This window comes from Thunnus thynnus, chromosome 8 (assembly GCF_963924715.1).
Source record: "Thunnus thynnus chromosome 8, fThuThy2.1, whole genome shotgun sequence".
Classification (NCBI taxonomy): Eukaryota; Metazoa; Chordata; class Actinopteri; order Scombriformes; family Scombridae; genus Thunnus; species Thunnus thynnus.
Window position 1 is genome coordinate 26279906 of NC_089524.1, and position 21054 is coordinate 26300959.

Below are 21054 nucleotides of genomic sequence, written 5' to 3' on the forward strand. Positions count from 1 at the left end.
TGTGCACAACACCAGTAAACACACACAAACACAAACAAGCGTGCGCACGTCACAGGAGACACAAGTTATACGGTCTGGAATGAAAATCAATAAAAGACAGGAATTAGTTTAAGAGGTATGAAATGTGTAATCTTGTAGCTACACAAGCTCAAAGTCAAACCTTAAATGGGCAATTTAAATCTTAACAGTTGAAGTGATGGATTAGATGCCTGTTTCAAAAACACTGAGATTAGAGGCGGCGAGGAGAAGGGGGAGCAAGGAGGTTAAATGATAAACAATGTTCCTCGAGGCAGAGTGGATCTAAGATATTTGACTCAACTGGTTTTTACTAGAGATGAAAAGTATAAAACAGTATGTGTCTGAATGTATTTGATCCTAATGAACACTTCACAGCATGCTCCATTAGTTTACCGTCTAAATCATAGTTGCATTCAATGAAAAGGCAAAGAAATCATACAGCCACGAGGCGTCCTGCTGATGTTACTGCAATGTTTCAAGTAAGTGAAGGAAAAACACATCTAAGAATTTGACTAGAATTTAATGCACAGTGAGAATATATATGCAAATGCCTCAAAGGATTTTAAAGGAATAGTTCAACATTTTGGGAAATATGTTTATTTGCTGTCTTGTCCTTAAACCATGACGCTAGCCAAGAAACCGTTAGCTAAACTTAGAAAGCAGGGGGAAACAGGTGGCCTAAATTTGTCCAAAAGTTTAGAAAAAAATCAGTTTATAAGCACTTCCAAAGCTCATCAAAAAGTGTGTGGTACACACACATCCAAAAAACTTCAAAACAGGTGCTGGAAACAAGATATAAAGGAAAAAGAAAGTCTGCACACTGTAGCTCCCTTTTTCTAAGTGCAGTTTAATGGGACATCCACAAGTGACATTTCGAGCTACATGCTTTTCTCCAGACAGACATGTAGCTTGAAACGTCACTTGTCCCATTAAACTGCACTTAGAAAAAGGGGAATAAAGTGTGGGGACTTTCTTTTTCCGTTATACACTTCTAAAGCTCACAAATACATTTTTTATGTGTTAATTAATTTTAATTTAATTTTTTATTTTTGTACCTGGACAGAGCCAGGCTAGCTCCTGCTTCATGTCTTTATGCTAATCTAAGCTAACGTCTCCTTGCTGTATATTCATATTTAATGCACACATATGATAGTGGTGTCTCATCAAACTCTCAGCAAGAAAGCGAATAAGCATTTTTCCCAAATGTCAAATTATTCCTTTAACTGTATAACATAAGCAGAATTACAAATGTTCTAAAAAGAAAAAGCAGATATTTTTTAGCTGTGAGAGAGGAGTCTTTGGGCATGTTTGTCTTTATTAGATAGTTCACAACATTGCCAGAAAGTGCTGATTGAGGTTTTCTATCAGCGCTTTGACATGTGAGTGTTTATAGAAACACGAGACGACTAATCGAGCTCCAAAGGAGCTAAATAACTCATGTCTAAACCACAGGAGCAAGTTACATATCATATTAAACAGTCTTGAAATACAATGAATGCTAAGCATATACAGATCATGTCCAGCGTGTACAATGTTTATATATTGTACAGAAAGCATACAGGGGCTGACAAATGCTAAGTGACACGTAACCTAATATGACTCATCTTTGCAACTGTGCTTGCAGTTGTATTTTACCTCAAGGTTCAAAGTTCAACAAAATTACTCATTATGAACACTTTTCATCAAAACTACTTTCAAATAGTCTCAATAATATCATTTGCAGTGTGTCCTGTGCTTTATCCAGGGTATGTTGCTGCCGAATGTTTTTGAATTTTCAGTGCTTTGAACACCACAAATGCCATTTCACGACTATCGTGTTGGGATTGTGACATCTTGGAGGTGGTTATATCCAAACCTTGACAAACAAAACTATCTGCATGGCTAGATACCACATGAGGCAAGGAAGAAAATATGTTTGTTTTATGTAATTTGGGTGAACTGACCCTTTAACATCCTCTGCCTTGAAGTGTTTGCATTATTTTTTCTAACCCTTATTATTACTCAAGCCTTTTCAGCTGATTAGACGACTTAAATCAAACCATGAAAACATTTTTTTTTGTTTTGGTTTAGGCCTAATTATGAGGGGCAACCATATATGTTTTCTCACCACACTGTTAATAGCGTGTGTGTGTGTGTGTGTGTGTGTGCGTGTGTGTGTAGAGAGTGAAGGAGACAGATCCTCAGAGCGAGGGAGGGAGGGGGCCCCTTGTGAGGTGAGACGTGTAAGCCTGCTGCTTGTAGCAGAGTTAGTTGGGATTAGGACATGTATCTGTGGGATAAGGCCCGAGTTAGTGGGACCCTACAGGCCTCCACCTCACACCATCTGTCCAAACAGTTCCAGGCCTGTCCTCAACTCTGTCACTCTCTCATTCCCTCTGTCCTGTCTGTCAATATTTTCTGTTTTACCACTACCTATACTTCCGTAACAATTCTTCTTTTTTCCTTAAACCCCCCCTACCCCCCCTCACCTCTGCTTGTAGCTCAGCTTGAGATTCTCCCACTGCAGCAGCTCCTGTTTCATGACCCCAGTTAGTCTTTAGAGCCTCTCAGAGGATAAAAGCTGAAGGATATCGACCCGGGTTAACAGGGTGACAGAGGGGTCAGCTTCCCATTCAGGGGGTTACGGGCTCTGATGGGAGATAGCTCAAGCTTAAAGGGTCAGTTGACCCAAAATACCAAAACATATTTTATCACTTACCTTGCCTGGTATTCAGCTGTGCAGATAGTTCCAGTTTTATCTGCTCTCTCTAAGATTTCTCCTGCAACATCAGTTCTTTTTTGTGTTGTTCAAAAAAATATTGAAAAATGACTTTTGAAAACTGGATAATTCACAGACCTCACTGACCGATTAACATAATTCACTGGAACTCAAAAAATACTTTTTTTCTGTCCAATACAGCATATATATCTGCTCTGTAAATCACTTGTCCTGTGTTCTTTGAGAAAAAATCAGAAACCACAAGGGAGAAATTCATATTTTAAAGTCTTTGATTTCATGATTGTGCCCCCTAGTTTTACATTATTTCAGTTATTTTGATGCAGCAAATCAAATCTTGTATAAAGCAATAAAGTGATGTGATTAGCAGAGCAGACGGTCACACTGCTGATAGCATCCTACTACACAACACAAGAGCCGCAGACTCTGAACAACAATCAACATTAGCTTTACTGCTAAAAGTCTCCTTCTTATCTAACTTACAAGCATCAACACACATCTTGTCCTGTGTCTTAGCTTCTTGAACAAGCCACCAAACGTTCACCGGTAAAAAGTGCAGTGCTAACGTCAGTTAGCAGGTGAGATAACTAATTAGCTGCTCAGCTGCAGCATTTTAAACAGCATGTAAACATGCATGTTACTTTGGTCACGTTACATGCTGGTTTGGTCATTACTCTTCGAAATCTCTGTTAGCAAAACTGTCCATGACTTGCAGCTACAGCAGCTTGTTTACTTTGTCTCTGTTCTGTATGGTATAACACCAGTAGCCTGCCAGCTAATGTCAATCAAACAGACCTCTGCTGCGCCCCTCCATCTGGCTGAGATAAAAAAAGCATTTCTGATATATCTCCAAAGACCCTTTCTCGTAAGAATACATAAAACATGTTGACATTATTTTTGACTGCAAAGACGAATCATTAAATGTGATTTCTTGGCCTTTTTATACTTTCTTTTCCTCAATAAAGCTGTTAACACTGAACTCTAAAGGAAGAATAGTTTGACACCTTGTGAGAATATTAATACCACTCTGATATTTTTTTGTTAAATATGAAGTTACAGCCAGGAGACAGTTAGCTAAGCTTAGCATAAAGACTGGAAACGGTTCATCTGGCTTTGTTCAAAGGTTAAAAAAAATCCACTCTCTGGCACCTCTAAAGCCACTAATTAGTTATATCTCGTTAGATCAATCCATACAAAACGACTAGACTCCAGGAAGTAAGAGAGCAAATGTGCTAATTTCCCAAAATGCCTCACTATTCCTTTAAAACACAGCTGGCAGCCACTTCTAAAACGTCCAAAAATGTTTGTCAGTGTTTCTATTGAGAAATAGTGTGTACATCAGCAAAGAGAATTTGGGTGAAGGATTATATGTACATCCACTACAACATTTACTAACACTACTACCTCTACCCATTATGATAATCACAGTGTTGGATCCCGTAAAAAGCTAATTACTTAAATATACCTCTGGAAATAAGGATGCAAAGCTACAGTGAACAGTCTTGAGCTGTAAATGGAAAACGCTTCACCTGAATGTGAGGTGCGTTGAGATGCTGCAGGATGTGTGTGGTTGCAGATGCAGGAGGGGTGGTGGTGTGTTTGGCATGAAGTATGAGGTAAGTTCCTCTGTGTTTCCCCCTCTCTTTGTCCCTCACCCTCACGGGAGGCCCTGTTGGTTTAGCTGCTAAGCTTCCCCCGGAAACACAAATGATGGAGAGATAGAGAGGTTAAAATAGAGAAAGAGAGGAAGAGAAACTGAAAGAAGGGAGTAGAAACTGTTTTAAGGTTTTAAAAAAATGTGGCATTGTCTCTTGAACAGTTGTCAGATTTGATTCGTCCTCAATATGTTGCTGAGTTGTTGAAAATGTCCCAAAATTAAGGAAAAGAGTAAAATCCTGTTTGTGAGTCTTGTGCGGTTTGCATGAGTCAGCGTGTCTGGTTGTCTTAAAGGTTTGGTTTACTGTCCAAATCAGATTTGCGAAGGCACTATTAACTCACTGATTCCTTAACGAGACACTATTAAGACACAGAGAGACTCCGGATTAACAAGTTTAGCTTTTAAGGAGCATTGAGAAATGCTTGTTGTGCATTTCTCCGCTCGGTGGACTTAAATGGGTTGGAAAAAACAGAATTAATTGACAGATTTTGAGCCTAATTGTAAGAGGCAGAGTGGTGTGGAGACACAGGGGGTGCTAATATGTAAGAGCAAAAACAAACCCCTTTGTGGAAATATTGAAGTCTTTAAGACAGCGCCTCTCTCAAGTCTTTCTTTTCTACATTTTGGAAATTTAGCAGCTGAAAGTTTCACTGCAGACAAAATGCTAAGTTATGTAGACCGCTATTTTACATTACTGTTTCAACATTGAACTTAATAATATTTGATGTTACTGAGATTCAGATGCCAAAACTACATCCTAGACCACAGACTTTTATGACTTACAGTTACACTGTGTTAAATGGTTTATTAGATAAATATGCACCTTTGTTTGAGAATATGAAACTCTAATTATTATCTGCATTGCATTATTATCAAATCTTGAGCCATCTAAGGATCATGGTGTCGAGATCCAGTATTAAGACCTTTATTTTAAACACATGGTGCAGCTCACTAAATAAAATTGTGTTTAATCAAATTACCACAAATGAATTGAAAAACAGCAAACCCAGGACCAAGTGTATTAAAGCAGAGTTTCAAGCAATATGCAACTTCACTTTTTTTTATCTTAACAAAATTCGATAAGGATTTTTTTAAAAGTCATTGACTAAATTTGACCTGAGAGAACCTAGCAGACCCAGCTGTGGTGCACCGTCCTCAGATTCTTGTCAAAGTCACTGTTTCATGGTCCAAAACTTTCACAACCTTCCAAATTGTTTCATTTGAACATGTCACATGGACACAGTGCTCTTCCCCTTTGACTTCACCTTCAAACGGTTTCAAAAAGAGAATGACTGTGAATAAAGATATAAGCATTTCTTACCCTCTAGGAGCCTTGTTTTTTTCAGGTAAATGTTTTTATCTATATATTCTGTACCTCTGGGATGAATGGCGAATTTTGTTCCAGATCTTTATTGCTCTTTCATTGCAATGAAATATTCAAATCCAAGACTCTTTCTAGAGGCATTACGTCAAATGAAAGACTCCGCATGTGGTGTGTGTCATTTTATACACATTTCCCACTACTACAGCCAATATATTTGTATGTTTGTGGACATATCTTGAGTATTGACTAGAATTTGAATATAATTTTGGGGCTAAAGAGGTTAAAAGGTGACATTTGCAGAGTGATAAAGCCCTGAATCAAGCTGCTCTTTTCTGCATCACATCCTGATCAATTGACAGACTCAGTTCAGTAGCTGAGAGTGTCCACTGTGAGGCAGTGCAGAGTCAACAGTCCAACTTGAGTCAACACAACAAGACTTTTTTGCTCAGCGATGACTGACTAAACCTTAATTTGTGACCGACTCTCAGTTGTCATCATGACTTGTTGTGTATATGAGTGAGTGTGCACATGTACATGGCCTGCAGTTTTACATCATTTGACGAGGGGTGAAACACCTGATGTGTGTGGCAGTCCGTGTGTATGTGTGTGTGTGTGTGTGTATGTATGTTTGTGCATGAAAAAAGTGTGAAATAGTTTTATCTTTTATACGATGGAAAAGTGCAGCATCAGAGGGAGAGAGAGGGGAGTTTGTAGGTGTGTGTGTGTGTGTGTGTGGGGAGAGAGGGAGCGAGAGAGAAACACACAGATACAAGGAAACAGAGAGACAAAACGCAGAGAAGTCAAATATAAAAGTATAGTGAAACAGAAATAAAGAGAGACATGCAGACGTGGAGTGAGAAAAACAGATAGAGGGAGAGAGAGAGAGAGAGAGAGAGAGACATTGCCAGAGAGTGGGAACATGCCTGTGAACCACGAGAGAGGGATATGGGGGGGTGGGGAGGGGAGGAGGGGATTGTTGCAAACAGGGATTTGCAGCAGAGGGGAAAGAAAGAAAGGGGGCAGTGGCACTCAGTGACAGAGTGCTATACACACTCACATGCGCACACACACACTCTCTGTTTCCTCTGTGTCTCTCTCCAAACGTGTCAGTCAACCAGTCAGTCGATTATTTTTGTGTGTGTGTGTTGGGGGGGGGATGTTGAAAAGAGCTCGAAACCATCCTTCATCTCTATGACCGACGGTAAGTTCATCTCATTCACTTTGACTGTTTCTCCCTCTGACATGTCTCATGTCTCTCATGTCAGGCCTTTATCGCTGCCTGTGTTCATTCTACTTTTTTCTCTCATGTGTGTGAGTGTGTGTGTGTGTGTGTGTGTGTGTGTGTGTCGCTCTTTTTGGCTGGCTTTTTGCCGTGACTCTGGTCCAGAGCCAGATTGAGGCCTCCATGGAGCCCTGTCAATGTTTGCTTTCTTTTACAATCCATTTTGAACCACAGGGGGCAAAACTAATGAGCTGCGCAGCAAAGGCACTAGTCAAAGGTGGATTTTTAATTAGATGTTCATTTTTATAGTGGTAACTATTATATTTGAAGGCCTATAATTAGTGTTATTGGAGGAAATAGCTTTGCTCCTCTACATCTTTCTCTGATGTAGTTACCACTTGATCTTATTGAAACTATTGAACTTTTTCTTTTATATTCTGAGACAAACTCAATCTTTTCAGTTTGTTTGACTGTGTATGAATGTTTTGACTTGTTTGATGAATGTTTAGCTCGTCACATTGTCAGTTATCTATCATGAAAACAGAATAAGTTATTCCTTCTTCATATCATAACTTTACTGTACATAAAAGCTTTTAAACTTATATCTGAGTTGACAAGGTAAAAAAAAAGGAAATTGTAACATTCTAATACATAACATGTATCAGGTTCAACTGAAAATGAACTTTTTTTCTCCCATCCGGGTGTATAAAAGTGTGTTTCAATTCTTTCAGAAAGTCTTGGGCTCTGGATTAAAGTCTGAACCTGTTGATAATTGGATTTGGTCTGTGAGACTTGTGGATCTTTCTGTCAAAAATGATTAAGCCCTCTGAATTCTTGCGCTTTGGTCAGTTATGTGTTCAGTAGACAGATCTTTCTAGACATATTACGTTATATATCTATTGTGGGTGACTGCATTAGAGCAATAACCTGCAATCATTTTTACATAGAGATGAAAACAGCACTGGAAATGAGGCCGTCCTTTTTGTTATATAGATAAACAAAACATTTTTTTCACATGAAGAACTACATTGTTCAAAGTTAGTACTGTAATTCCTTTCAGATATGACAGGCAATGTAAGGATCATGTTTTGTAACTTTTATACCATGAAACGACAGAAAACACACTTGCATAGTTAACATAACATTACATGCATATTAGAAATGATGAAGTATGTGGTAAAAGTTTAGTTGACCCAAGGAGTCCTGATTTGTGTGGTCACAAACGTTTGCATGTGCAAGTGAAGATGCACGTGTACTGTACGTGAGCGCTTATAGTCCTATACGTGTGTGAGTAAGATGGTGGGAAGGGGGGATGTGTGTTGCAGATTAATGTCTTATTATAACACACAAACAGGCCTGCCACATAGACTCACAGTTTAATTCAACAAAGTCAGATTGACCTTGGTGTCGGGGCATTTATAGTACATTCATCTTTAAAACTACATTTTAAGAAGATTGTGACATACCACAGCAAAAAGACCTCAGACATCTACAAACTGGAAATCTTGAACTGCTTTTGATTTGTGAGAGCATTTTTGTATCATAATGCATACAATGACACAATCTTATGATCTTGTTTAACAAATATTCAGAATAATGAATGGGTACCACTTTCTAAAGGGGTTTATAAGCTTAATTAATGGCTTTATTAATGGCTAATAAATCCTTTACTGATGCTTTATAGATCATTTATAAGCTATTCATAAAAGAAAAAAGGAAAATTCTCCTCCAGCATGAAACTTGCTTTTTGTTTTCAGCTAGTTCTGTAATTCATTAAGACATGCCCTTAAATGGACTTAATACTGGAACTGCAACGATTAGTCGATTAGTTGCCAACTATTAAATTAATCTTTTTTTAAGGAATCATATCCAAATTCTCTGATTCCAGCTTCTCATATGTGAATATTTTCTGGTTTCTTGCAGCTCTACTTAAAGGACCAGTGTGTAGGATTTAGTGGCATCTAGTGGTGAGGTTGCAGATTGCAACAAAATAAATACCCCCACCCCCCCTTCCAAGCATGTAGGAGAACCTACAGCGGCCACAAAACTCACAAAAAATGCAAAAGGCCCTCTCTAGAGCCAGTGTTTGGTTTGTCCGTTCTAGGCTACTTTAAAAACATGGCGGTGCAACATGGAACCGTGGAAGAGGACCAAGCGCCCAGGAATAGCGCCTAGTTTTCAAGCCAATTTGACATAGTGGCCAAGCTGTGTAATTACAATGTCACATGACTCTATTGGGCCCAAAAAGACTTTTTCCTATAGACTTATATTGTGAAAGAGACATCTGTAAATCAGCAGATACATTTTTTTGAGTGTCAAAACCGCCATGAAATGACTCATTTCACTATAAGAAGTTGATCCATTCAGTCTGATAACATTTGGAAAGTCTAGAAGAGCCACACGATTGAATTGTTTTATCCTCCATTCAAGTTAGCTGAAGGGCTAAACCGGAAGCAGCCGGCTTGGTCAGCAGAAGTCACTAGTGCTCTATGGGCCCCACAGATGCGGAAACTATATGGAAGAAGTTTAACTTTTTTGGCTTCATGCGCCACTGAGCAACTTTCATAGGAATGAACGGGGCCCCGCCTCCAATGCTGTATCCATTTCTCTTTATACATCCATGAAGAGGATCCAGTCCCTATGTAGATATAAAGAACTCATTCTAACAAAAACACAATTCTTAGTTTCATGGGATTATACACTAATGATAACATACTTATGAATGTTATATTCCATTTTTGCCAATATTTCTGACAATAGATCCCCATAAATCTTACACACTGGTCCTTTAGTACATTAACTTAATAAGTTCATCATTGATGGATGTATTTTGGTGGTGGAGCAGTCCATTTAAGTGGAGATTTCTGATGAATTTTTATATGAATGTCATGCTGGAGGAGGATTTTCTACCACAACATCTATAAGGTATTAGTGATTGATAAATAAAAACCAATAACTACAACTTATAAACCTCTTATAAAGGGTGCCTTATTAGAAAGTGGTACCAAACAAACTTTTTGATAGATTTATACCTGAAAAGCTTACACCACTCCTTTCCTTTTTGTATCTCAAACTCTATCTTTTCTTTTCCGTCTTTCCCTCAAGACAAGGGAGACAGACACAAGGACACAGGGACGTACAGTTTCTCACAGAGGAAACTCACCAGTCAGTCTACTTCCTGACTTCACCACTGCTGCTGTCTATGAGCTGCACTGAGGCAGAGGAGTGGACTGTCCAACAATCCTGACACACAGAGAAACCCTGTTGAAGCTCCCACTGGCAGCAGCAGTAGCAGCAGACACCATGTCCTCTCCTTCCCTCCCCATGCCCTCTCTCCCCCCGAGCCCCCTGGCCATGGAGTACTTAAATGACTTTGATCTCCTCAAGTTTGAGGTGAAATCAGACACTCCTCCGCTCCCTGCTCAATGTTCATATCCCAAATCTGGCCTCCCCCAGGACCCCTCCAGCTCCCCATACACCAGCCACCCTCCGCAGGACTCCAGTTTGAGCTCCAGCCCTTACAACTCGCTGCCACCCTCACCAACGCTCAGCGACGCCCATCCACCACCCTCGGGCTCGTCCTCCCTGTCTTCGTCCTCCTCCTCTATCTCCTTCCCCCTGTCCATCTCCAACAGCTTCACCTCTGGCATCAGCTCCGGCTCTCAGGGGAACATGGAGGGCAGCCCGGTCCATGGTGGGCCGCAGGGTCCCACCCCAGCTTCGCTGGAGGATCTGATCTGGCTGGCGGCGCTGCAGCAACAGTTTGGAGGTGAAGCGACGGGGCCCGCCACTTTGCTGGGAGCCTTAGGAGGGGTGCCAGAGAGAGGGGACAGAGAGAGGGGGCCGGTCAACGGCTTCCTGGGCTGTGAGGACGCTGTGGAGGCTTTGCTGAACTCGGCTGCTGCAGCTGTCAGCTCACAGGTAACAATCTGTTGTTTCTACACTATGTTAAGATTATGAGTCTTATATCTTTTATAGTGATTTTTAAAGAATGTTGAGTTGACTTTTTCTCTTTTCCTCTTTACTGCCTCTTCATCTTCATCTTCAGTTTCCGGGTCTTTCTCAGAGTTCGAGCAGCAACCTGGGAGACTCCAGCAGCGACAGCGGAGGCGACATCTCCTGCGCCAAGGGGACAGACATGTGCCATCGCCCGCTCGTCTTCCTCTCATCCGCCCCTCCCTCGCTCCCCAACGCCGCCCCCACCTCAGCTCCCTACCCACAACCCCTCAGCCCTCAGGGCCGCCTTCATCACCACCATCATCACCAGCATCACCTGCACCACCCCATGCATGGCAACCATCATCACCATCACCACCCACAAGTCAATCAGGTACACAGGGCAACCACCTATGTATTATAAGAGAGAGGCAGGTGCTTAGTGACGCACAGGACATTTTAGGAGGTGGAGGAAGTGAGGAAACAGTGTAGCTTGAGAGCTGAGAGGGATCGTGCAGTGAAGGATTAGGATTAGGACATTAGAACATGGTTATTAATGTCTGTGTCTATCTGAAGTATCACCTCAAGTATCGGCCTCTGTATGGCAACAATAAGTGATGTTAAATCTCTTGTCTTTGAGGGCACAAAGTCTTGCTTTCACATTAAAAAAAGACATATTTTCATTCATTTATGAATATTTGGAGTCCTACTATCAGCTGCTACTGTTCTTTTGCAATTTTAGATACCTCTGTATTTCAAAGTACTTCAATCAGTGTTCCAAAATAAACTTTTAACATTTTTGCAAACAAAGTCTTAATCTTTAAATGAATTACATGAATAATTATGTAAAAACTAACACTTAAAATAAGCAAACATGCTCCCCCAAGTACCAATAAAACCCAGTCTTTAATGCTCTCTAGGACATCTATTCTGGATGTAATTTTAATTGGTATACAAACTTTGCAGTTTGTGTTCTGGTTGATCAGGATGCCTGTATAGATCTCTCGGTGCGGTATATAGAGCACAGTGTGAGCTTATGATTATATCTGCTATTATTGCTGTGCGTAATCCTGATAACTGTCACCCACACTTAGTCAGATTACATGACAGATTATGGACATGTGGTGCCGAAATGTGCCCCCTGACAGACAGACACGCACACATTATGACACATCACATGTACACCACTTTTATATATTTCAGTCTGTTCCAAACCCTCCCTCGCATGTATATCACACTCATCTCACTGTATACATTCCAACCACTGCCAGCATGTGTCTTGTTGCCAATTAACACTGAGGAACAGCATATTCTCTGTGTGTTTTCTCCATCTGTCAGCAGTGCGGGGTGAACGAGCGCTTCTCTGATGAGCAGCTGGTGAGCCTTTCAGTGCGGGAGCTGAACCGGCACCTGCGCGGTGTGAGCAAAGATGAGGTGGTGCGCTTGAAGCAGAAACGGCGCACGCTAAAGAACCGTGGCTATGCCCAGTCCTGCCGCTACAAGCGCTTACAGCACCGCCACGCTCTGGAGTCTGAGAAACATGTGCTCACACAACAGGTACACACATAAAGACACACATACACACATCCTTGCATTCATGACTCTCACTGACAAGCTTGATATTTCCTCTTAGGCACATATTAGCCTTATCCTTCACCAGTCTTAATCCTTAATCTTATATCAAGCCTTGATTAGAAATTCTGACCCTGAAATAGCTCCTAAAGGAGAAACATCCAGTGTCTGACATCCTGACAGTCATAAGTCCCCTCAAAAACCTCAAATCTTTATAGTTTATTTGCACTCTGCACTGTGGCTCAGCAAATTCCAAAAAAAATCAAATTTCTTTTCCCTCCGCAGTTGGAACAGCTACAGTGTGAGCTGACTCGGGTGCTGAGGGAGAGAGACGCCTACAAGGCTCGCTACGAGAAGCTCCTCAGCACGAACCACAGCACAGGCGAAGCCCCACCGACCCGCACCAGCAACCCACCTTCCCCGCCCCCTGACTACTTCCTCTGAGTTTAACCCACAGCGGGAATGGAGGGAGAAAAAAAAAACAGAAGAATGAGAAACAAGACCAGCCAACATGGAGCAATCAATGATGAGTAATCAGACTTGAGGAAGAAAACATGGATTTGTGTATGTGTGTGTGTGTGTGTGCGTGTGTGCGTGTGTGTGTGTGTGTGCGTGTGTGTGTGTGTGTGTGTGTGTGTGTGTGTGTGTGTGTGTGTGTGTGTGCATGTGTGCGTGTGTGCGCGTGTGTGCATGTGTGTGTGTGTTTTTGTGTGTGTGCGCAAGACAGTGAAAGTGAAAGAGAGACGTTGGCAGGCAGTTTTGGGGCTATACAACTGTGAAATCCACCCCTGGGTGATTAAAGGGGTATTGACTGTTAATTGATAGTTAGACTCAGCTCTAGGCTGCTTCATGGACTCAGTTTTACTTCACTGTGAATGATAGTTGCACAAAAACTGGCTGAGAGAACTCCTCCAGATCTTTTTGCTTGTGATATCAGTGCAACAGTGGACAAAAATGCTTTATCTTGCAATAGCACTATCTATAGTCCCTGACACTGCTGAGCATATTGTCTATGCAATATTTTATAGCTGATATAGCTGCAATGTACTCTCCAAATGAGTGGTTGAGGCTCAAAATGTAGTTTTGTTTTTTTTATAATAAGCTGCTAAAGCTGCAGAGGTCTGAGTAGTGCAGTGGTGCTGGATGTGGAGTGGTATGGGCTTGGATAAAGTATCCACGGCATGCAGTTGTATTTGCCAGCTAATATTTCACAGTTGCCTACCAAAGTGTTTCAGCTCACCAAGACTTGTTATTCTTTGTAAAATGAATAATCCTAGATTAAAGAATGTACAAGGATACCTTTCATGGGAATCTTCCAGTGATTGTGCTAAATGACTAGTGGGGAATTGCTCTTGTGTTTTAGCAAAGAAATCTACGTTTTGCTAGCTGGAAATGGCAACTTTCAGCCATGGACGGTGGCAGAAAAGACTTGCTGTTTGCTCTCAACTATGGGTTTTTAACATGCAAAGAAAAGGTGCTGGTGGTGTGCTTAACTGAAGCAACTGTATATGGTGAAAGAGACAAAGAAACCCACCGCAGCAGGCGGAAAGAGTGTGGCATGATTTGTGTGGTTGTGTCCAGTTCTCCAGACTAGAGAGGCTATTTTTGGGCAGATTGAACACCTCTGTAACAGGGACGATCACCATATTAATGCAACATGCGGCACCACAGAGCTGGTCACTGTGGACTCGGGTACTGTGGGCAACGGACGCAACAGAAAATGAACGGTGCAGGGATAAAAATGCAAAAAAATCTCTTCATGGAGACACCTTCTTAACTGTCCCATGAAATCATTGCCAGGGTTCATGCATTAGAGCTATTTATTTTGTTTGGGTGTAGGTTAAATAAATTGTTCTTTTATTTATTCACTTATTTATTCAGTATTTATTCATTGTTTATTTATGTACTGATTCTAATTTTACTTTACTGGTTTTATTCCATTAGCGTGTATTTTTACTTTCCTACAGTTTATTATTTTATCCAATTGTGAATTAGAATTAACATTATTACAAAAATGATGGCCATTATCAAGGTTTCCTGCTCCTATTGTAGTGTGGTTTCATATGCATATGAAATAAACAAAGTACTTTACCACCCCCTGGCATGCTGTGGTGTGTTTTTGTGCACCTTGCACACAGGTTTTAACCTCACCTCCTTTCCATTCAGCCCTCTGAGCATCTCCCACTTTCAGTCTTCCGCAGGCCTTTTCTCTCCAGCTCGCCCTGCAGCCCCATGGCCTGCTCCATCCCTCTCTTTATCTCTGTCCCTCTATAGTGAGGCAGTGACCCTGGGTGTGCGCTGTTTGGGATGACCTCATCTTCAGCTCTACCTCCCTCTCTGTGTCTCTCGCTCTCTCTCTGGCCTGTATAATAGGAGCAGGATTAGGGCTATAATAGCACCCTGGCTGCTCACTGCCGGAGTCTATTGTGGCTTTGTGTGGGAGGGGCGCACCACCGCTCCGCACCGCTCATGGCCACACTTACATTCTGACGGAAAACATGCCCAAATACTTGGATCAGGGACTAGAAATGACTTGATTCAATGATATCTAAATGAGTCATTCAAGGAAAAGGTCATGTGTGTTTTCAGCAGGACACATGGGAGAAGAGAAGACTGGCAGACTGGGTGTAGGTAGGTGGCCCTTACCTACCAAAGGAACACCCAAATGACATATTTTAAATATAAATCCCCGAAGGACACACACACACTCTCACACTCTCACACTCTCACACACACACAAACACACACACACACACACACACACACACACACACACACACGCAAAGCCAATGAGTGAAGACAACTCTTGTGTTATGCTGCCCCCCAGCGGCCGGCCCTCACATCGCCTCCATCTTCCAGGGGTCAATGAGCACTTCGTGACACTGAGCATCTTTCCACTGCTGCCTCCCTGCCTCCATCACACTCTGCTCCACTCGCATCACTGAGCAGCGGGCACCTGCAGCAAACACTTAAAACGCGCGAGTCCACTGGTAGAGTTGGTTTCACATCTCTCCTCTGCAGAAAATCCAAATCTGGAGAACAGCAGTTACGCGGCAAGTCAGTGAGTCATAGTCAGTTTGGAGAGCCAGTGATGAATGACGGTGCTGACTGCAGGACTGGACCTGGGCCGTAACCTGAGGCGTTAGAGTGAGAGTGATAGTAGTAGTAGTAGAGAGAGAGAGAAAGAGAGAGAGAGAGAGAAAGAGAGAGAGAGAGAGAGAGAGAGAGAGAGAGGCACAAATTGAAGGGGGAGAGGGTGTAAATAGTGCGCGAGGGAGGGCAGAGAGAAAGAAAGAGAGAACGTGCTTACTTTCGCTGCAGAGAGCCGCGTTACAGGTGAGGGATCATACCGGGCTGCACGGGGCTGGAGTTCATGAAGTGAGTGGGTTGGGGAAGGGGTGAGGAAAGCTGGGGTGAGTGGGTGGGTAGGGAGGGGGTTGCTCTGTGTCTTTTGGGAGTCCTCATCCAAATCGCTTGATTTCAGTTTGCAGATGCCGACAGATGTGCCCGAAGACGGACTCAACGATGAGGAGAAAGCGACCAATAAGGTAAGGATGCGCGAGCTCGGGGGCCAAAAACTGCTCCAATATATCCAGCGTTCAATTAGCTCAGGTTTGGGGCAAAGTGGTGGTGATGTGATGATGTTTGATATAACTGTCAGTTGAATGGAGGGGATTATTGAACTGACAGCGTGCCAGTTTTCCTCAGGGTGTGTGTGTGTGTGTGTGTGTGTGAGTGAGTGTGTTTTAGGTAGGTGGTGGTTCAGGGAGGGGTGTCCTGCATTACAAAATACTAGCAGATTATAAACCAGTTTGTCATTTTCATCACTAAACCAACTTTTGACTGACTGGAGGAGTATATATAATAATGTATCAACTGTGATGTGTAGTTTGAAAGGTGTTGCTCACAATGTTGATTAACCCATCAAGAACTGTCACCTCACTGCAATTCCCTTCAGCTCCACAGAGTATATTTTTAGCTTCTTTTAGCTAATTATTTTGCTTAACTGTTTTGCTCTCTAAGACTTTTTAAAAAACACAGTAGGCTACCTACGCACAACCAAACAATATTCAAAGTTAATTTCCCTCAGGAGTTGATGGAGACCAAAAACAGAGCTAAAAGAGAGTGTATATTGGACTAACATCGACTTGAGACAGGCACAGAATGAATGAAAGACATTATTGAGTTGCATTATGAGAACTGACTCATGCCAGGGACTAAAAGTAAGGATATCTCAGCCTCTGCTGCTCTGAGTTATTTTTAAAATTTAGCTCTTGCCCCTAACTTCATTGAACTACATCATAAAACACTTGAGTATCTCTTAAATTCACAACATGTCATAATGCAGATCAAACTTGAATGTTACCTTGTGTAGTATTATGTGAGAAACGCCATATCTGAATAGAGGGTGGCTTTCAGTGTTACGTAATCAGGGGACATATGTTCCATCTATGCTCCTCTCTCCTTCAGTGTGACAGTATGATTCTGCCCAGCACCCCGACTGTTCGCAGAGGAAGCACTCCTCTGCCAATAAAGCACCAGCTCAGACGGGAAGAGGCCGTCCATGATGACTGCGATTGGACATCAGGTGCAGCAGGACCTTCTGCTTCACCAATCAGCTTCAGCCCAGCCTTGGATGACAGTCTGATGGTGGCAGTGGAGGGCAGAATTGACGGGCCCTTGAAAATTGCCCTGCTGGGGCAGAACGGCGTGGGGAAGTCCTCTCTGGCCATCGCCCTCGCAGGGGAAATGGACAGGACTGCGTCTGTGGATTCTGATGGTATAAAGCTGTTTGTCTGACAGGATTTGTGCAGAGCAGTGTAATTCAGTGGAGAGGTGACCTGTAATGTGTGCTGTGCAGCAGGTAAATAAATCACAGCACCCATCTCCCATATGAAACCTAACTGCTGCTCTCCCTGTCCTTAGGGGAGGGTTATGTGCGCACAGTCACTGTGGATGACGAGGACAGCACCATCATTATCTATGACAACTGGAGACAGGTGAGGCAAACAACACTTCACCGTTCCCACACTCCTTGCTCCCTGCTCTCTCATTAGGCCACTGAGCCCTCTCTGCAGCTGTATACAGTGCGCTCAGCTGCTTATTCACACTTCAGTGATATATATATATATATTTATATACTGTACATATATATAATATATATATATGTTCTTTTCAGAGGTCCTCAGGGCTGCTGAATCCTTGGACTGTTTTAAGAAGCTCAAAATGTACCTTTTCAGTCTGGATTTTTTACTGACTTTTCTTGCCGCATTCATTTGGTGTTCTGCATATGAAACACTTTGTGTGCTGCACAGAATAATGGTGTGTTGTATCAGGAGATAAGCCTGCGAAATGATATCTGGGTTTCTAGCTGAGTGCACATAGTAAAGAAGTCTGATAGCATCCATCCATCCACGAGAACTTGTGTGTATCCCTGACAATGTACTAATCTGAAAACAAGAAATGCAGTACTCCAGATACAGGCACAAATTATACAGCATGAGGACTATGACTAAAGGAAAATTATGTTTTAAACATGATAAAAAATATCAATAAAAGTGAACAAAAAGAAAAATCAAAGGAACTAGAGCACATAAATGGATGTATACTGTGTATGTAGCATATTGTAGAGGTGTAAATGAATTCATACTGTGTATCTGGAGCATGTTGCATTGTCTATTGTACTTGAAGGCACTATGACAAAACTGATGCCAAGCTCAGAGAAATGCTGTGGCAAAAAGGGGAGAATAAACCTGCTGCATCTGCATCTAGTTGACTGAGGAAAGCTCATTATCAGGTTGTTTGGCACGCTTTTTCCTCTTTTCCCTCGAGTGCAGTTCAGATGCATCTATGTGTGGATGTGTGTGTGTGTGTGTGAGAGAGAGAGAGATCTGCCCACAGAGCAGATGTGCAAAATTACTGCATTACTGGTTCTGATTTAGGTGGAAGTGTGGAAACACCAAGTACACACCTTCATGAGTCGTGACACAATCTGTGTTTTTTGTGAGGATCTATATGTGTTACTCTTTGTATTATGAGTTATATTTGTTGTGAGAGACACTGTAATGTTGGGCTTACAAGGAGTTTGCTTATGTAATTGCAGTGTTACGACCTGCCTCTGTTATTAGGGTGCAGAAGTTGCTTTTGGTCTGCGCTCAGTTTTAGATTTAATACAAATTAAAAGTCAATGGACCACGACAGCTCTAACAAAGACAGGCTGAGGTTTAGCCGGTTATCTTTGAGGAGTTCACTCAGGCATATTTATTTTTGTCTCTCTCTTGCTTGGAGATGATGAGTCTATGTGTGTCGCTAGGAATTTATGAAGTGTTGTAGTTGGTGCCTTGTACAGTAGTAATTTCACACTAAACCACAGGGGATTTCAGAAAGAGCACTCAATTGTTTGCTGTTTCTCCAGGCAGCACTTCAACTGCACATATTTACTGTATGAGCGCAGCAGAAAGTGAAAGGTTTCTGCTGAGTCTTAAGAGTCAGTTCTGAGAGATTTTAATACCATGCAGTGTTAACAAGTAGATTTGAAATAAAGGCTTAGACTTGACTGACACTCATTTGACATTTGACTACTATACAAGGTGTTCCAGTGTGTTTTAACTCAGGTAAAGCCAACGTAAAGATACAGTTTCCTTTCATTCCTCCCTTCCTCCACCACCTCACAGCACTATAACATACTGTGTGTCTTCCTCTGTCTGTCCCTCAGGACCTGTCGGCTCTGCAGTGTGAGGTGTGCGTTCTGGTGTTTTCAGTGACTGACAGGCGTAGTTTCCATCGCACCGCTCAGCTCCGACTTCTCCTGAGAGAGACCCAGCCCCAAACTCCCATCATCCTCGTCGGCAACAAGAGTGACCTAGTTCGCTCCCGTGAAGTCACCGCTCAAGGTACAATAAAAATCCATTTTTACCTCCAACGTGTTGATCTTTTCTTCGCCTGTTTTATTGTTTCCTTCCTTCTGTTGTAGCTTTTATCCTCACGGTTGGTGTTGACATTTTCTGCCCCTAATCTCTGTCAGTAAACACTAACGTGGGGTGAAATGTGTGAAAATATAAATGTCAGCGCTTCAGCTTCATCGCATTGTGGGAGTATGAAGGGAGTCACAATTACAGTTAGAGCAGGAGAGCATTCACTGTGGGTGCGCTGCTTGGCCACATTCATGCAGTTTTACAGCATGGAGGCTCTGAAACTATCCAACATACTATTAAACTATATTATATATGGCATACCTCCAAACTTAGAGTAGTTTGCAGTGTTTACAGCTCACGATATTTGGCTAGAAGCTCACTCAAGTGAAACTAAAGTGAAATATTGGCAGTTTGTCGTGGTGTTTTTGGACATCAAACTGATGTAGCATCCTCTGCACTGACTGGTAAACAAAACCCCACACATCTTCTGTTTTAAAGTTGTAGCACTTCAAAATTTAAAGATCAATACATCTGGCACTTTCTAAAAGTTTAAAGCACGGCTACTATATTGCAAGGTGTTGCTGGTCTTTTGCCCATTCTGAACAATAAGGTCTCAGTTTTTGGCTTATTGATTAAAATCATGTCTTGTTTAAAGTCCCCCTCCACTAAAAAATGTATTTTGCTTGTTGTTGCTTCAGTTGGATGTTTGGCTTAAAGTCAGATTTAAGAAGAGCACATAGAGAAACTTCCCCCCCCCCTCTTTAACCTTAAAGCCCTGACACCTGCCTTTATTCATTGCTGGTATCTCTTCCCTCAGAGGCCATGTCTAGCGCCGCCCTCTTCAACTGTCTGTATCTTGAGATCTCTGCCTCTCTGGATCACCGCACCCCAGAGCTCCTTGAGTGCGCTGTGCGGCTAGCCAGAGGTCAGCCTCCGTGGCCCCCGGGGAGCAGCGCAGAGGACATGAGCGGAGGAGGCCGAAGTGAAAGCATCACCTCCCGTGCCAAACGCTTCCTGTCCAACCTGGTGCCCCGGTACCCACGAGAGCGAGAAGCGGGCAAGTTCCTGAGGCAGAAGTCCCGCTCGTGCCACGACCTGGGGGCGCTGTGATCGGCGCCACGAGGAGATTAATGGTTAGATTGTTAACAGGGATAGAAGGAAGTGATACCAACAAGTGAGAGAGAGTGAGTAACATTGCAAATAGTGGACAAGAGGAGGAGGTGTGAATGTGAAGGTGCCAGAATGATGGCAGGACAATGTTGAGAGTGATCATCATGTGCATTCAGCAGCGAAAATAACAAGGCAGTGATGATGTTTATCCATAGGATGATATAGAAATTTTGTACACATGACGAAGCAAAGAAGAAAAGAATATAAAATACTATTGTAGAACATATGTAAATAAACTGTAGTAGTGACTGCCACCCTCATAGTTTTGACAGCTAAATAAATTGCTTTTTTGAGTCTTGAGAAAGTCACTGTGTGTTTGCCTCGGCTTCTGTTATCACACTAGCTGTCACATTTTGCTTATTACAACAAAAAGGAAAGCGGTAATGATGTTTGACCACAGTGCAAGCACAGGATGTCATGACCACACACATTCATAACTCATTAGCGGGTTAGACTTTCCTGATGATTCATGTTATGTTCATTTATTCTCAGATATTGTGGTATCCATGGTGACAGTAAGCAGGA

At 42.2% G+C, this 21054-nt stretch overlaps 2 protein-coding genes across 5 annotated transcripts; both read left to right on the forward strand.

The window, feature by feature from the left end:
• The first annotated feature begins 6763 nt into the window (after positions 1–6763).
• Positions 6764–13743, forward strand: nrl (neural retina leucine zipper). Of its 2 annotated transcripts, XM_067597553.1 has the most exons (5): positions 6764–6916; positions 10043–10858; positions 10986–11267; positions 12215–12430; positions 12731–13743. In XM_067597553.1, exons 2-5 carry the CDS (start codon positions 10241–10243, stop codon positions 12887–12889), a joined length of 1275 nt encoding a protein of 424 aa, XP_067453654.1. In that variant the 5' UTR covers positions 6764–6916; positions 10043–10240; the 3' UTR covers positions 12890–13743. The 2 variants fall into 2 exon arrangements, with proteins under 2 accessions (XP_067453654.1, XP_067453655.1); XM_067597554.1 differs by lacking the exon at positions 6764–6916 and having other exon boundaries at positions 9427–10858.
• Positions 13744–15193: 1450 nt separating this feature from the next.
• Positions 15194–20844, forward strand: LOC137188464 (GTP-binding protein REM 2-like). 3 transcript variants are annotated; one of them, XM_067598131.1, is made up of 6 exons: positions 15194–15823; positions 15930–15993; positions 16916–17225; positions 17372–17445; positions 19161–19338; positions 20177–20844. In XM_067598131.1, the coding sequence occupies exons 1-6, from the start codon at positions 15819–15821 to the stop codon at positions 20467–20469; spliced, it is 924 nt and encodes a 307-aa protein (XP_067454232.1). In that variant the 5' UTR covers positions 15194–15818; the 3' UTR covers positions 20470–20844. The 3 variants fall into 3 exon arrangements, with proteins under 3 accessions (XP_067454232.1, XP_067454235.1, XP_067454233.1); XM_067598134.1 differs by having other exon boundaries at positions 15195–15592; XM_067598132.1 differs by having other exon boundaries at positions 15196–15781; positions 20177–20843.
• Positions 20845–21054: the final 210 nt, after the last annotated feature.

Excerpts from the sequence above, each read along its gene's own strand:
- nrl (XM_067597553.1), top strand. The coding sequence starts at position 10,241 with ATGTCCTCTCCTTCCCTCCCCATGCCCTCTCTCCCCCCGAGCCCCCTG. Across the intron at positions 10,859-10,985 it reads CTGCAGCTGTCAGCTCACAG|TTTCCGGGTCTTTCTCAGAG; the intron begins GTAACAATCTGT and ends CTTCATCTTCAG. Across the intron at positions 12,431-12,730 it reads AACATGTGCTCACACAACAG|TTGGAACAGCTACAGTGTGA; the intron begins GTACACACATAA and ends TTCCCTCCGCAG.
- LOC137188464 (XM_067598131.1), top strand. Across the intron at positions 15,994-16,915 it reads AGGAGAAAGCGACCAATAAG|TGTGACAGTATGATTCTGCC; the intron begins GTAAGGATGCGC and ends TCTCTCCTTCAG. Across the intron at positions 17,446-19,160 it reads TCTATGACAACTGGAGACAG|GACCTGTCGGCTCTGCAGTG; the intron begins GTGAGGCAAACA and ends TCTGTCCCTCAG.